Source organism: Gymnogyps californianus, chromosome 28, assembly GCF_018139145.2.
Source record: "Gymnogyps californianus isolate 813 chromosome 28, ASM1813914v2, whole genome shotgun sequence".
NCBI lineage: Eukaryota > Metazoa > Chordata > Aves > Accipitriformes > Cathartidae > Gymnogyps > Gymnogyps californianus.
This window is the reverse complement of record NC_059498.1, coordinates 790,060-806,785: the sequence shown is the minus strand read 5'-3', so window position 1 is coordinate 806,785 and position 16,726 is coordinate 790,060. Positions and strand designations below refer to the sequence as shown.

The following is a 16,726-nucleotide window of genomic DNA, read 5'->3' as shown; positions in this document are numbered from 1 at the left end:
GACGTTCAGTCCGGACTCAACCGTCTCACTCGGAGAGCTCTACCCTCAGGTGAAATCAATCCCACGCTGTTCACAGAAGTGTATCTGCCGTGTTGATGCCTCCTCCTTATGAAGTGGTCGCATGGACTCCCTTCACTGTCAGTGTGCAGAAAGAAGAGCTTTGAGAACGTGATTCATCTGTTCTGAAATGAAAATCATAGGAAGGGGAAAATCAAGTGCCCTTTGGAAGGGCTAATGTCCTCCCAATGAGTGTAAAGAGAGACTTGCTACCCAGCCAGCCTTTCACAGCTCTGCAGTTTGGGGGCTTTGCCAATCACCACATTAAAGTGTTTCCACGACAAGGCCCAAAATGGGTGGAATGATGGACTGTTAAGAACTGATGTGGGGTTTTAGATGTGGAAATGCCCTGATGCATCTCGCATGAAGCAGAGCAATTTGCATATTTTTAAGTAAAAATTTAAAAGTACGTTCAGATACTGGATAGAGGGAAGGAAGGGGAGTGTAAATTTTGTTGGCTGTCTTATGCTAGGAATAATGGCTAGAGGTAGAGATCCCAGACATTACCAAATTTTATCTGGAACCATAGCATGATTCTGTGAAACAGCCGCAAGAACGGGGCATAGATGCATCCAGAAAATGTCAGACTAAACGGAGAAATACATGCCCATTTCCTAAAGCAATGAGCCAGCTGCTGGGACTTCTTTAGGGGATTCAGATGAATCCCTGACAAAATGGAGCACTTCTTAGCAAACTGGAATACAAACCTGGGGGAGGACCACTCCTCCAGTGTTCTGTTGGAGAACTGTTTCTGGGTGGGGTTTGGGACCTTTTCCAAGCGCTGGTCTTTACAGCACTGTGAAGCATTCTGAGTTTACCCAGGAGTGAACAGAGGGAGGTGGGACTGTTAGAATGGAGGCTCAGGCCAGCCTAAGATGGCTGTGAGTGAGATGAGCTCACTGGGGAACTGGTGGCTTCTCACTACCTGTGATGCCCAGGTGCGCCTACACTTTGGTGAGGAACTTGCGCAGGGTAGAAGTCATGGGAGGGAGGGGATGAATCTGTTTGCTCCCACTGAGGCCCTTTGAAAAGCCATTTCACTTTTTCTGGAAAGCCCGCCCCAGAGCTTGCTTCACTTCCTTGTTCCTGAGTGTGTAAATGAAGGGGTTCAGCAAAGGAGTTACAACTGTGTGAAAGGTAATCACGCGTTTGTTCAGATCCAGGGAGTTCTTGGCTGACGGCTTGACATACAGGAACACGGTGGAGTCATACCAGATCATGACGACACTGAGATGGGCAGAGCAAATGGAAAAGTCCTTTTTCTGGCCATGGGCTGACTGGAGTCTCAGCATGGAAGAGGTGATGTACACATAGGAGATGAGGGTGACCACACAGGAGGCCGCCACAACAATTATGGAGACAAGGAAGGCCACTAGTTCCACAGGCCACGTGTCACTGCAGGAGAGGGCAAGGCAGGAATCTATATCGCAGAGGAAATGATTGATGACATCTGGCCCACAGAACGTCAGCCTGGATGTCAGAAAGGTCAGCAGTGAGATGGCCAGAAAGCCTCCCAGCCAGGAGCTGAGCACCAGCTGAGCAGACAGGACGCTGTTCATGAGGGAGCTGTATCTCAAGGGGTAGCATATGGCTGAGGAGCGGTCATAGGCCATGACAGACAGGAGAAAACACTCAGTGGAGCCTAGGGGGAGAAGAACGAACAACTGGAGGATGCAGACGCTGAAGGAGATGGTCCGGCTAGTCCCCAGCATGACTCCTAAGGCTTTGGGAACAATGCCCACCGTGTAGCAGATCTCCAGAAAGGAGAGATTACAGAGGAAAAAGTACATTGGGGTATGGAGGCTGCTGTTCATCCACGCGAGGGCTATGATGGATGCATTGCCTATTAGTGTCAGGGAGTACGTCAGTGCAAATACTATGCCAAGGGAGACCTGGGAATGCCACGCACCTGGAAAGCCAAGAAGGATGAATTCTTCCACACCTGTCCTATTCGCCGTGTGCCCCCAAGTGTTGAGGTCCATCTGCAAAGACAGGAACATTTCTGTGAGAGTTTGCATGCCTGTGCTGGTCCTTCAGACGCTACTAGTAGTGAAAGAAAGCCATCGTCCCTGAAAAGCAGTTGGTGCAGAGCACGGGAAAACAGCATCAAAACCTAAGTTAAAATGGTCAGGGAAATCCTTTGCTGCAGAAACACGTTTGGACAACTAGATCTGACCCTGAAGGTCAGGCCTACACCATCAAATGAACATGGAGAATTATTTATCGGATCAAGCGCAGGCCTCTCCTTTAGAACATGGTGAAAGCAATTGCTTCCCTGAGATGAAAATCCCATTTAGGAAACTGTGGATGGCAGGCTGAGGGGCTCCAGCTACGTGAAAGGCTGTTGCAGAGGAAGGGAATAACATACCTGCACTCTTCAAGGCAGGAAATCCTGAGTTGCAATCTCTGCAAATGAGACTGAGGGAACAGAATACTGTCATGACAATGTGGCACTGGAAGAGATATTCTCGCCTCTTTAGTTGATCACAGGGGTTTCCAGCTGAGCTGCAGAATACTGGGGCAGCAGCACAGGGCAGCAGGCTAGCATGACAGTCATTACTCAAGGACTTGTGGTCTTGTATATTTACTTTCTTCCAAGTCTCAGCACAGGAAGCTTTTGCAAATACCTCCGTTACCTCCACTGATGTCTGCTTCTCAGCATAGCTACTAGGGGTAAGACTCACCTCTGTAATTTTGCCATCTCAGAGTCAGGGGAGGGACTTCTGCTGACCAAGTGGAAAGATGTATGATGAAATACTCTTATCTCAGCTCCTCAGCTTACCCCCCTTCTTTGGACAGAGAAAAGGCACTGGGAAAGAGACATGGCTCATCTTGCCTCACATACATGGCTAAAAGCCCTCTAGAAGTGCGAGCTTGTCTCTGAGGACTAAGGCAGGAGTCTAGCGAGCAGCTTAGATGAATAAATTGGACGTCTCAACTTGGGCAGAGATATCCATGTCTCAGTGGTCAAAGGCAAAATTCTCTGAGCTGAGTCCCCTCCCAGGTAGCTCTGCTGAGAAGCCAGGTGAACCAAGGGGTTTCATCTATGCCCTCCCTGGAGACAAGGGAGGATTCTTGATCAGTTCTCTAGGGCAGAACCGATCTCATCCTCAGGTGGGTATCTAAGACAGATGGAGCTGAACCACCATCTGAAGGATCCCTTTCTCTCCTTTCTTCCTCCTTAGGAATTCACATGCCAGAAATCTCATGTGGCTAAAGAGCAGAGAAATCCCACTTAATCTGGCTCTCCTTAAACATGCAAGGCATTGGAAGTCTATGCTAGAGGTCTTGGGCCGGCTTCACTCACCAGCTCAGCCAATGGAAATGATCCAAACGATATCTCTTCATGCACCATCCTCCAGACGAAGCCATGAAGCCATGGTCCGCTTGGCTGAGGGAGAACACTGGAAAGGGGTTGATTTATTGGAGGAGCTCTGGATGCAGTGACGTCAGGAGAAGTGTGGATGAACAGCTCTCACCTTGCGGACTCACTTCCAGCTGTACACAACTGCCTGCCGTTGTTTCCTCTCCATCCGCCTAGTAGGCATTGACAGCTTGTGCTCCCGATTTTCTTGCCCCCTCACAGCCACCACTCTGCTTCCACACAGGGGGGCCTTGTGTGCACACACACAGTGTAAACTCTCTCCAGTTTAGCTCCATATAGTGAGAGCATACATCAGAGTGTCACCAGCATTGTTAGCATAAGAACATCCCCACACCCACCTCATTAACACACTGAAGCTCAAACTGGCCACACTGAGGAGACGGTTTTCTGTTTTCCCTCTGTGCGCCACAGGGAGTTTGATCTCGGGGGGATCTCGTGGGCTTGTTGGAGATGGGTAATGCTCTCTCTTCACACAGGCCAAGTAAGGAACAGCCACACAGCTCTCTAAGGCATGGCCAGTTGCTGACATGCAGGAGATGTCTGAAATAGTCATGTCCCAAGCGACTGGAAATGTCAAGTATTCGGTGCTGGATACTAACGTGGTCTTGAAACCTCCAGGGTGGGAGATAACTAAAGGCAGCTGTGGACACATGAAAACAGAGAGAGTAAGGGAAGGGGTTCACCTACCTCATTTCCAAGCCTCTAACCGCAGTTAAGGCCCAGGTCTTCAGTCTTCATTGAAGTGAAGATCTAAGTAAAGATCTAAGTGCAAAGTCAGACAAGGCATGAGTAGGGGGAAATTGATCTCCCTTGCCTCCAGAGCAGTTGTCTCCAGGTGAGCTCCTCATCTTTGCTCCACTGATCATCAGCAGAGAGAAACAGGCACTGTCAAACCTCAGTTCACCCTGTCTCATACAGATCAGGCAATCCATGCCTTACAAGCACCTACTTTTCTTCTGTTGGCACTCAAGATAGACTAGACAGCTGGCTTGGACAACACACACACATACACGTCTTGACCTCTAGGCATCTAGCGTTAGCTGAGAAGACTCACACCCAAAGAAAGGCTGTCTACACGTCCAGGGCCACTGCACAGGTGTTGGACTTGACCGAGTCATCTTCTGCAAGTCTTGTGTCCAAAGCTTCAATGTGGTTGAGGTGAGACATGATCTGCACTTGGTGTGATGGGGAGATGCGGCTAATGAGAGTAACGTGCCCAGCTTGAGACCATTCACCCAAATAAAAGCTTTCTCCCTGCTACCCATCTGTCCTCGAGTACCTTGGACATGGATATGGTGTTTTGCCATGGGATGGAGGTACTTGGAAGGCTAAGGAGATGTGGGCTTACTGCTCAGTGAGGATGGGGACCTGGTGACAAATGAGAGGGAAAAGGCTGATGTACTCGATGCCTATTTCTCCTCAGTTTTTACTGGTATGGCTTCTCCTCAGGCCTACCACATCCCTGAGCCTCCCTGCGGCCTCTCTGGGAATAAAGCAGCATCCCCAGTAGAAGAAGAAAGAACTAAGGAGCTCTTACTATCATTTGGATGTACACAAGTTCATGGGATCTCATGGGATGCATCCAAGGGTATTCAGGGAGCTGATTGGACAGCCCCTGCTCAGCCCCTGGAAGGAAGATGGAGCAAATACTCTCAGAAGCCATTCCTAAACTCATGAAAGGCAAGAAGGGGATTGGGAGGAGCTCACATGGGTTTGCTGAGGGCAAATCATGCCTGACCAACCTCATTGCCTTCTGTGAGGAGGTGACTGGCACTGTGGGGAAGGGGAGGGGCACTGGCTGGGGTGTACCTTGGTTTTAGCAGGACCCTTGACATACCCTCATGGGTGCACACATTCCCCTGCATACTCTGTATCAGAGCAATTTGATCTCCCTCAGAAATACACCGCAGGCTGTTCCCTGCTTCACCACTCTTGCCATTCTGCAAAGCAAAGCATCTTCCAGAGCCCCAGACCCACCTCCTGCCACCGCAGCACAGCTCCAGCCATAGCAAGAGGAACACCTTTCACCAAGAGCTCATGGGGCTGCTGTCCCCTCAGGGCCTCCTGCCTTTCTGGGCATTTGTGGGCAGAGACACAGCAAGGCAAGGCCTGATGGTCACTGGCAGCAGAGCAGCCAGGGATGACTTCCTCAGCTGCAAGGGATGGTGCCCAAAAGAGGAGCCACTGCAGGGTGTCCCAACCTCCCATTCCTCTGTGAATGGAGAAGGGTCTCCTTGTGCCCTCACCTCCCTCGCACCATCACAGCTAATGATATGGGCTGTGCTTTGGTTTCCTGCACTGCTGCCTTTTCATTTCCAGCTTTGGGCCATGCCCATTCCCCAGTGAAGGCTTCTTGTGAGCATTGGGATGAAAGGCCCCAGGATTTCTCAGGCAGGAATGCAGCAGTGCTGGCACAAGACTCAGCTCATGTGCTGGAAGGGTCCAGAGCAGGCAAGTGACGTTACCCTGGGTCACTCTGGTGGGGCTGTTTCAAGTGCCATTCTCGGGAAGAAGCTCCAGCAATCCTCAGCTGGATGCCATGGGCTCCTGTGCATGAGGACGTGCCATGTCCTTGTCTTTCCCTCCCTCCTCAGCTCACCCTGATGGTCCCTTGTTGTTGCCTCCCCACAGGTAGGCGTTGTGCTGCTAGGTTTTGACCCCATCCTGCCTAACACCGCCCAGTCCCCAGGGGTCCTCAGCAGAGTCCATGGTTCGTTGTGTTCCTATGTCTGTTCTTGTTTGCATATACTTGTAAGCAGCCAGCTTTGTGTGCATTCATGTGGGAGCACAAATTTGTGTATACTTCCATGCTGGTGTGCATGAGCCTGTGTGTGTGTGTCCTTGTGTGTCCCTCATCACGAGGCAATGTGCTGCTCATGGCAGGGACACTCTCCACTGCTCTGTTTATGAGCACCACAGAGCAGCAGGTTCCCAGGGTCAGAAGGAGCCCGAGTGCACTTGAACGGTGATGGCACCAGCCTGCTAGAGATCTGTCCAGGGAAGAGGCACTGAAATGCAGCCCCTGCCTCCTGAGCCCTCCTTTTCCTGCCCCTCCAGGGAAGCCAAAGAACTGCTGACTGCTTTGGGCTTGAGCCCACAAGGATCTTCATGCCCTGCATTGGCATCTCAGCCTGAGTGCCCAGCAACTGCTTCTGGGAGGGAAGAGACATTGGATTTGAGACCGCATTCCCCAAAGCCTGCTGCTCTCCCACAGTCATGTCCAGCTCTGACCCTCTTTCTGACAAGGGCTGTGCACAGTGGGTAAATTTTCTAAGCCCATCTCCCTGCCTGGCTGACTACCAGGCTCAGAGTTGTGATCTTGGTGCAAAGCCCAGCTGACCGACACTTATTAGTGGGGTCTAGTAGTAGGGATCAGTAGTAAGACCAATACCATTTAATGTTTTCATGAACGTCACGAGTAGCGGGCAGTGGGGAACTCCCAGCAAGTCTGTGGATAACACCCAGCAAGGGGAAGGGGCCGTAACTGTCGGACATGGCTCCTGTTCAAAGGACCTGGACAGGCTCGAAATGGGCTGACTGGAAGCTCGTGAAGGCCAAAAAGAGCAAGGGCAAGTTTTTGCATCTGATGCACGAACCAGCCCATGCAGTCATGCAGGCTGGGGTCTGGCTGCCTACAAAGCAGACCCACAGAAAAGGGTGTGGGGTTTTAGGAGATGCCCAGCTGAACATGAGACAGCAAGTGTGCCTTTGCAGCAAGGAAGTTCAACTGCATCCTGAGCTGTGTTCGTCAAAGTGTTGCCAGCAGGTCCAGGAAGGTGACCCTGCCCCTCTGGCCCTTGTGAGGCCACATCTGGAGTACTGCATCCAGGCTGGGTCTCCCTGGTCCAGGGAGAATATCAACATACTGAAGCAAGTCCAACAAAGACCACCAAGTCGATTAGGGGAGTGACAAACCTGACATGTGAGGAGAGGCTGAGAGAAGTGGGCCTGTCCATCTTGGAGAAGGGAAGGCTCAGGGGAGACCTTCCTGCTTTCTACAACTACTTGTTCAGAGGAGACAGAGAAGGTGGACCTAGTCTCTGGAAGTGCCCAGGAGATAGAACATGGGGAATTCTGATTAAGCAATAGGCTAGAAGAAATAATGAGAAAAGGAATGTGTTTCCTAGGGACATTGTGCAATCTCCGTCCTGGGAGGTGTTCAAGTCTGGACTGAATGTGACCTTGAGCAAGCTGATCTAATGGGATCTGTTCCGAGCAGAGGGTTGATCTAGATGACCTCTGGAGGTCCCTTCTCACCTGCATTCTGACTCTGTGATTCCCCCTCTTCCCCTACCCTCCCTAACCCCTACGTGCCCATGGGCACATTTATCCTCACACTCCCTTTGCCTCAGCACAACTTTTAGGCATCGTGCTGGGACTGCAGAGGGGCAGCTGAAGGGAGGCTCTCAGCCTCCTCACTCCCAACAGCCAGGGTGCAGGGCTGGCAAGGTTGGCGGTGGTGCTCCTGGGCACGTGAGGCTTTCTCTGGGCTTCTTTGGTGGTCAATGGAAAGAGCTATTTAATCTGGGGAAGGAGTCTGGGTTGCTTGGCACAGCTAAGCCCACTGCAATGGCAGGTACCTCTTGCACAGAGATCGGAGTTACCACCTACCCGCGCAGAACCTTGAACACTCCTGCAGCTCTTGCGGAGTACAAGGGGCAAGCCAAGGGAGGGACTTGCCACATCTCCCCCTGGCTGGGGCACAGGGCTAGCCAAGCTCTGCTCTTGGTGTTCATGGAGGTGCACCGGGTAGCCTGGAAATCTCTGCTCTGGGGAGCTCTGGACACTTCCCCACCCTGGCCGTGGTCCCGGACCTGAGATGCTAAACACTGAATGGCAGCCCCACCCCTCCTTCCACAGATTCCCTGTGTGGATCCCTACTCCTTTCCCCACGTATTTCTGAACGGGTAGAGCGAATATTAGCTTTGGCTCCTTCCACCTCCCGTGACATCCAAACTGTGCTAAGGCCAGTTGGTGGGGCACCAACCTCAAGGAGAGGTGATCCTCCTTCACATGGGATTCATTGTGACCTGTTTCACCCCCATCCTCACCTCCTACGTGTGCATCATTTCATCTGTCCTGAGGGTCCACTCTGCCTTAGGCAAGTGTCATACCTTCTCCATCTGCACCGCCTACCTCAATGTAGTGGCCAGCTATTACGTGCCCGGGGTCTCAAGTACCTGAGGACAGGATCCCAGAACCCTGTGCGCAGCATGGCTGCTGAGCTCTGCACCACAGAGATGCCCCTGTTGAACACCCTCCTGTTCACCCTGAGGAATCAGGAGATGAAAGCTGACCTCACCAGGTTGCCTGCTGGGAGGGGCTGGGCCAGAGTCACTAGGTATTTTCCCTCTACATGAGACATCTGTGGACTGAGGAAGAGGAGGGAGGATCATGGACTTGTGAGTCACGGTGCCAGCTGGGGCGAGAAGCCGCCTGAGAAAGTGCTGGAAAGGAGGGCTGGGTTTGTTCTTGTGTTTGTGAGGGAGGAAGGATCCATCTGGCTCCAGAAAGGTGCCGTTTCCCTCCCAGACCACATCTCTCCCAGCAGCACTGATTCCTCCTCTTATACGTCTCCCAGCAGCACTGATTCCTCCTCTTCTAAGTTCAGCTTCTCCCCCTTTGCTTGTGCCACCTCCCCTGCTCCCACAACCTCCTCCCCTGCCCGCCCTCCTTGCCCCGAGAACTGCCCTTCAGCACTTGGTTCTTCCTGCATTGTTGCATGACAGTCGACACCTGCATGGCATCCCCTGGAGACTCCACCTGATAGCTTACTTCTCCTTTTATACTGATGGATGAGAGCATCCAGCAGAACCCCGTGCCCTTTCCTTCCAGATCGAGTTTTAAATGTCCAGTTTTCCAAGGAGACATTTCGAGAAAATAAGCGTACTGTAAAAATAGCAAGCACTTTCCTTCCGAAACTTCCTGCCATGCCCTGCTGCTGTGCCGTTCCCCCTCCCCTTTGGCTGCTTCCAGGGCACCGGCGTCCCCGTGGCCGAGGTGCCCGTGCCGGGGTCAGCCTCCGCCCGCACTCCCGCACACCCAGTGTCGCTGCGGGCAGCTCCGCTCCGGCCGGTCTCTGCCGCGGCGCCGCCTTCCCGCTCGCTCCGCCCTCCCAGCCGCTGTTCCCGGGCCCGCTGCCGGCCTTTCACGGGCCACTCGGCCGGCGGTACCGGCTCCAAGGGCAGCACCAGCCCGAGCGGCCCGCGGGCGCGGTCGGCGTGGTTTTGGGCCGCCTTGTCCGCGGCCAGCAGCAACACCCGACCCGTTCCTGCTGCCGGGTTTCATGAGCTACGGCAGCGCCGGGTACTCCAGCGAGGGCGGCTCGTCCCGCTTCGATCTGCGCCGGGCAGTGCGGGGGGAGCAGGGCTCGGCAGCGCCGCGCTCCCCGGGCCGCTCTGCTCCCGGCCCGCCCCCCCCGGCCCCGCCGCCGGCGCAGGGCTCAGCCCCGGGGCGGAGCTGGCGGCGGCGAGGAGAGGAGAGGAGAGGAGAGGGGAGAAGAGCGAAGGGAAGGGGAGGGGAGGCGAGGCCGGAGCAGAGGGCCGGGGCTGGCGCGGGGCAGCGAGGCGCGGGCGGCGGAGCGGCGGGATGCGGCGGTGCCGGGGCGCAGGGCTGGCGGGGCTGGCCGCGGTGCTCCTGGGTGCGTGGGGCTGGCGGCGGTGGATGGGGGCCGGGGCTGTGCCCGGGGTGTTCCCCAGGGAGCCCACCGCCACCTCTTCCCTCTCCTTCAGCGTGTCTTTCCCCCTCCCCGCCTCTCCGCCATCCCTCGTCCCCCTTTCCAAACCCTCCGAGTCCTCTCTTCTTGTTCCCCGTTTCTCTACCACCTCTCTAGGTACGAACCTCTTGCATGTGTGCCTGCTTTTCCATGCACCCTCTCCTTCCCCCGTGCGTTCAGCAGTTCTTATTGCCTATAGCCCTCTCTCCTTCACTCTAACCACCCCTCTCCCTGTCTACTCTTCCTCTCGTCATCCATCCACTCAACCATCTTTTCCCCCATCTCTCCATGCATCTAGCATCCTTAACCCCTCTTTTTACTCTGACACCCCTCTCTCAGCTCTCCCTCCATTTCCTTCATATCTGTAGGCACAAGTTTGCCTTCCTGCACCGTGCCATACACCCACTCATCCCGGTGTGCATCCAGCATTTATTCGTGTTCTGAATTCAGCCCTCCATCCTTCACTGTAACACATTCAACTCGCCTGTCTCCTGTTCCTCTCCCCATCCATCCATGCACGCACCTGACTTTCATTCTATCTCTGCACTCATCAATTTCAAATTCCCTCGCTCCACACACTCACACCGGGATCACTCTCCGTCTCTGTTGATGGGCACAGGTCTCCATCCGTTCCAGTCTGGCTCTGTCTCACTGCCACTGTTCCTGACTGTTTCTCTGGGAAAAGAGCCATCAGAGCTGGGCGACCTTTGGTGATCTCTGCCCTTTCCTTCTTCTTTCTCGGCAGTAGCAGTGGGCAGAGCCCAGGTGCAGCAGGAGCCGTTGGCAGAGACCACCGAGGGCACCGGCATCAGCATCAGCTGCTCACACCCCAACATACAGACCAGAGACTTCATCCTCTGGTACCGTCAGCTCCCGGGCCGAGGCCCCGCATTCCTCGTGAGCGGCACTAAAGGGTCCAAAGAGCTGCGGGACCCTGCGGGGCGGCTGTCGGTGGCGGCAGACCGCCGGTCCAGCGCCCTGTGGCTCGCCCGGCCCCGGCGCGGGGACGCGGCGGTGTATTACTGCGCCCTGGGAGACACGGGGAGAGGAGCCGGGGCTGCGGCCGGGCAGGAACCGCGGCGGGCGGGGCCGGGCGTGTGTGTCGGGGGCGGGGGGACAGCCCCGGGCGGGCCCGCCAGGGGGCGCTGCCGCTCCGCCCGCCGTAGCCGCCTCGCCCCGCCCGGCCATGCCCGGCCATGCCCGGCCCTGGGGCGGTTCCCGCATCGACCGGCACCGGCACCGCCACCGGCACCGGCTTCAGCATCAACCGTGGCACCGGCATCACCAGGTCCCCCTTGGAGTCAATGCCTGGGCTCAGCCCCTCTTCTCATTGATGGCTGCTGTGGATCTGTGCTCCTGAAGGCAGCACCGAGCCACGCTTGGTCAGTGCTACAGAGGGAGAGTGAGACGGTCTGTGCAAGGCGGGGAGGGGAGCAGGGCGGTTCCCACAAGGCTCTCTTGCTTCCCCAGAAGGGGCTCAGAGTGCGCTGGGTAACGTGGCGTTCTCTGGCCTGTCTGTAAAGGCCTGCCAGCGTTGTCTCAGAAATGCATCACAGCGGGCACAGATTCCCATCCCACCCATGTCAGGCTGGTTCTCCTCTTGCCTCTGTCCTCCTCTCGCCAAGGATGCTCAGCTCTTTTTGCCTTTCATGAAGGCAAAGTGACAGCTGGAGATCCTTCACATGAGGACGTGGCACAAGGATTTCATGGTGCCATGGATAAACTGATCTCAAATGCTCCAGAGAGATGCTCAGCTTAGTGGGTGTCTCATCATAGCTTAGCTTGCTGATGATACCAAACTGGGAGGTGCTGTTGACTCCCTCGAGGGACAAGAGGCCTTGCAGAGGGATCTAGATAAATTGGAGCACTGGGCAATCATTAGCGGCATGAAATGTAATAAGACCCAGTGCCAGATTCTGCCCCTGGGATGGAGTCACACCGGACACAGGTATAAACTGGGAGAGCAGCCCTGCAGAAAGGGATCTGGAGGTGCTGGTTGACAGCAGGCTCAAGAGGAGTCAGCAGTGTGCCCTGGCAGCCAAGAGGGCAAAGGGCATCCTGGGGTGCATCAAACACAGTACAACCAGCCGGTCAAGAGAGGTGCTTATCCCGCTGTATTTAGTGTTGGTGTGGCCTCACCTTGAGTACTGTGTGCAATGCTGGGCCCCGCAATTTAAAAAGGATGTTAAGGTACCTGAATGTGTCCAGAGGAGGGCAACAAAGCTGGTGAAAGGGCTGGAAGGTATGTCCTATGAGGAGCGGCTGAGGACTTTGGGTTTGTCTAGTCTGGAGAAAAGGAGGCTGAGGGGTGACCTCACTGCTCTTTACAGCTTCCTGAGGAGGGGAAGTGGAGAGGGAGGTGCTGATCTCTTCTCCTTGATACACAGAGACAGGAAGCGTGGGAACAGTTCAAAGCTGTGTCAGAGGAGGTTCAAATTTGACATTAGGAAGCATTTCTTTACTGAGACAGTGGTCAAACACTGGCACAGGCTTCCTGGAGAGGTGATCAATGACGCATGCCTGTCAATGTTTAAGAGGCATTTCGACAGTGCCCTTAATAACATGCTTTATCTTTTGGTCAGCCCTGAAGTGGTCAGGCAGTTGGACTAGATGATAGTTGTAGGTCCCTTCAAGTGAAATTCCTTTTCCTTTTCCTTTTCCTTTTCCTTTTCCTTTTCCACCTTGCCCAGAGATTGCACTTACCTTAATACTAGGGGGAGAGACTTCCTGCTTCTCTAGTGCAGCTGGGGTCTGGGGCTCTTCAAGCTGCCAGAGAAAATCCTGTCTATCTCCCTGTCACCTGCTCTGATGCTGTGCAGCCGGCTCACTTGCAACTGCTTGCTGACTGACGAATGCCAATCACTTGCTGTCTGTTATGCCTGAGAGTATTCTGTGGTGTTACAGTTGCTGGCAACTGCTGTATCAGGAAGTGCTCTGGAAATAGCACTCTCTCAAATTTGTGGAGGACTTAAGTTTTGCTCTTCTGCTCCTTTACAGGGCTTTTGGTGAAGCAGGGATGGACTATGTGGAAAAAATGTATCTGGTGCCTGCCAATTAGCTGGAGCAGCTATGGGTGCTGCCATTAGCCGGGGAAGACATGAGGGCTGATACAGTCTAGTCTTTGGGTGCTGACATGAGGAACATTCTCCAGCAACCAGGTTTGGTGACCTACGAGAAAGCTAAGGGGTGTATGGCCACTCTTCAAAAGTACTTGTCAAGCTCATCTTGAATGCAAAACATGCCCGCTAATGCTATGGGCTGTGTTTTGGCTTCCTGAATCGCTGTCTCTTCATTTCCTGCTTTATGCCAGGCACATTCCCCAGTGAAGGTGTCTTTTGCATGACAGGATGAGAGGGCCAAGCATTTCTGGAGCAAAACATGTCAGTGTGGGCAGAAGACTCAGCTCACATGCTGGAGGAGTCCAGTAAAGGCCAATTATGTCCGTCTGGGTCACTCCTTTGGGGCTCTTTGGGGCCCTGTTGGCAAGAAGTGGCTCAGCGCCTGGGTTTGACCCTGTCCCGCCTAACCATGATCCCAGGAAAATTCTGGTGGCCTGTTTTGCCCCCTCCTTTTCTGCACCAGGGAGAGGGGTGTGGGCCCCATGTCTGGGGCCTTGTCCTTCCCCAGAATGCTCTAGCCCTGCCGCGCTTGTCCCCAGATGTCCACAGCAGAGTGCACAGTTGATTGTGTTCCTTTGTGTGTTCATGTCTTGTGTGCACTTGTGTGCAGCTGGGTTAGTGTGAATGCACATGGGTGCAAAAATTTGTGCCTGATTCCATGTTGATGTGCATGAGTGCGTGTGTGTGTGTGTGTGTGTGTGTGTGTCCCTTCTCATGAGGGATTGTTCTGCTCATGGCAGTGGCACTCTCCACTGCTCTGTCAATGAACTCCACAGAGCAGCCAGAGTCAGAAGGAGCCCGAGTGTAGCTGAACAACAACAGAACAAACCTAGCAGAGAATTGTCCTCAGCACAGGCACTGCAATGCAACCTTCTGTATCTTCAGTCCTCCTTTTTCTACTCCGCCAAAGGTCACACTCCGCTGCTGCCAATTCCAGGCCCCAACAAGGACTGTTTCACACCAGTTTGGATCCTTAGTTTAATTCAGTGTAAACAATATTGGAATGCCTCAGCATGGCTGGCAGTCCCCACTCCCTGCTTTTCTAGGCCAGGACACCGCTCTCCCCGGATCTAGAGAGTTCAAAAGGAAGGGGTTTGCTTTATGGGCAAGGAGAAAGGCTGAGAAATCCTGCCAACCTCATTCAGGCTATGCCCGAGTGGATCTGCTTCCAGTGCAGTGTCAGTGCTGTCTGGTGTGAGACACAGCCCTGCCTCGTGTCCAGGTCAATGTCAGCTGTACCTGTGCAGCCCATCAGCCTGGTGCTGTGTCAGGCAGGGGCTGAGACCTTGGACCGGACAGGTACTGAACTAAAGGAACATGGCATAGGGAAAAGACTGAAGAGCTCAGCGGATATTTGTCCTCAGTTTTTACTGATATGGCTTCTCCTCAGGCCCATCACATACCTGAGCGTCCCAGTAGACTCTCTGGGAATGAAGCAGCACCCACAGTAGAAGAAAGAATTAAGGAGCTCTTCCTACCAATTGGACATACGTAAGTCCATGGGACCAGCTGGGATACAGCCAAGGGAGTTAAAGGAGCTGGCTGGTCAGTCTCCACTCAGTCCCTGAAAAGAAGCTCTTAGAAGCCTTTTCTAAACTCATGAAAGACAATAAAGCGCCTGGGCGCGGCTCACATGGGTTTACTGGGGGCAAATCATGCCTGACTGACCTCATTGTTTTCTCTGAGGAAGTGAGCGGCACTGTGGAGTGGGTGTGGTATGCCTTGAGTTTAGCAAGACTTTTGACACTCTCTCCTATAGTACCCTGCTCACCAAACAGGTGAGATGTGGCTGGATAGGTGGACAAGAAGGGGACTGGAAAATTAGCTGGCCTGCTGAGCTCAGGGCATTGTGCCCAGTGGCGCAAAGTCCAGCTGCAGCCAATAACCACAGTGGGAACTCTCAGGGGTCAATACTGGGACCAATAGTGTTTAATATTTTCATTAATGACCTGAATGGTGGGGAGGAATGCACTCTCAGCAAGTTTGCGGAGGACCCCTAATTGTGGGGAGTCGTCAGTACAATATAGGGCAGGGCTGCTAGTCAGAGGGATCTGGGCAGGTTGGGGGAATGGGCTGACCAGAACCACAAAAAGTTCAACAAGAGCAAGCATGAACCACCCCATGCACCAGCAGAGGCTGGGGGCTGACTGCCTCGGAAGCAGCTCAGCAGAAAAAGATGTGAGGTCCTAGTGGGCACCCAGCTGAACACGAGCCAGCAGTGTGCCCTTGCAGCAAAGAAGGTCCACTGCATCCTGCGCTGTATTACCCAGAGTGTAGCCAGCAAGTCCAGGGAAGTGATCTTGCTCCTCTGTTTGGGACTTGTGAGACTGTATCTGGAGCAGTGCAGCCAGTTTGGGGCTCCCCAGTCCAGGAAGGCTATTGATCAACAGGCGTGAGTCCTGTGGAGGCCACCAAGACGGTCAGGTAGCCAGATTCATGATGTGCAAGGAAGGGTTGTGAGAGCTGGGCTTGCTCACCTTGAAGAACAGAAGGCTAAGGGAAGACATACTTGCTGCCTACTACCACTTCACTGGAGGATACAGAGAAGATTGAGCAAGACTCTGGAGATAAACTATGATTAGAGTAGGGCCAATGGGCACAGGTGTAATAATGGGTAATTGTGATTAGATACCAGGGAAAAAACTCTTTCCATGAAGGTGGTCAAGTGCTGGAGTACTTTGTGCAGAGAGGTTATGGGATCTCTGTCATTGGAAGTGTTCAGAACTTGCCTGGACTCAGCCCTGAGTAACCTGACCTATTGAGACCCTCTCTGAACACAGGGTTGGGCTAGGTGGCTGCTGGAGGCCCCTTCTCCAGTTTCCTATCCCTCAGAGTGTTTCTCAGATGACCTCTGGCAGGAACAGCTCAGCGGTCATGGGGCAACCGGCACAGTCACCACATCTCATCCTTGGTGGGATGCCTGTGACAGATCACTGTTTCAATACAATTCCCGGTTTGCCCCTTGATGTCATAATGAGATCACTCATGACGTCAAAAGTGAGTGGAGGGAATTGCACACCCACCCACACAGGCTCATCCAAAAAGATGTATACAGGCACCCCCTCATGGGTGCACACGCATGCACCCCTGTACGCACACAGAGGTATGCGTACTCACAGGCATGCACACACACATGGTCCCACCCACATGGGCACAACCACACATGTGAGTTTGCATGCACCCAAAGGGCAAATTATACGTGTGCACACACAGAGGTGTGTGTACACGTTTCCAAAGGAGTCCATGTGTAGACACATGCACAGTCACTCCATCAGACCAATGTGCATGCACAGATACTCAAACGCAAATGCTTAGATGTGGGTGCTCCTGCACGCATACATTTGCATAGATATATGTACAGTTCTGCACACAAATGATAATACATAAAAGCACACATCCACACACACCTATGCCCACGCACTTACATATATGCAGATCAATGCCACACAC

General features: G+C 53.7%; 1 protein-coding gene and 1 gene segment (V, D, J or C); one reads left to right on the top strand and one right to left on the bottom strand.

Moving 5' to 3' along the window:
* Positions 1 to 1,094: 1,094 nt before the first annotated feature.
* LOC127026683 (olfactory receptor 6F1-like) lies at positions 1,095 to 3,995 on the bottom strand. Its single transcript, XM_050912009.1, is given in 4 exon segments — positions 1,095 to 2,039; positions 3,365 to 3,421; positions 3,424 to 3,461; positions 3,806 to 3,995. Coding segments are annotated over 4 exon segments (1,230 nt in total).
* A 6,035-nt stretch (positions 3,996 to 10,030) lies between these two features.
* On the top strand, positions 10,031 to 16,025 carry LOC127026682 (T cell receptor alpha variable 4-like). The segment is given in 4 exon segments: positions 10,031 to 10,082; positions 10,903 to 11,183; positions 14,667 to 14,767; positions 15,905 to 16,025. Coding segments are annotated over 4 exon segments (555 nt in total).
* Positions 16,026 to 16,726: the final 701 nt, after the last annotated feature.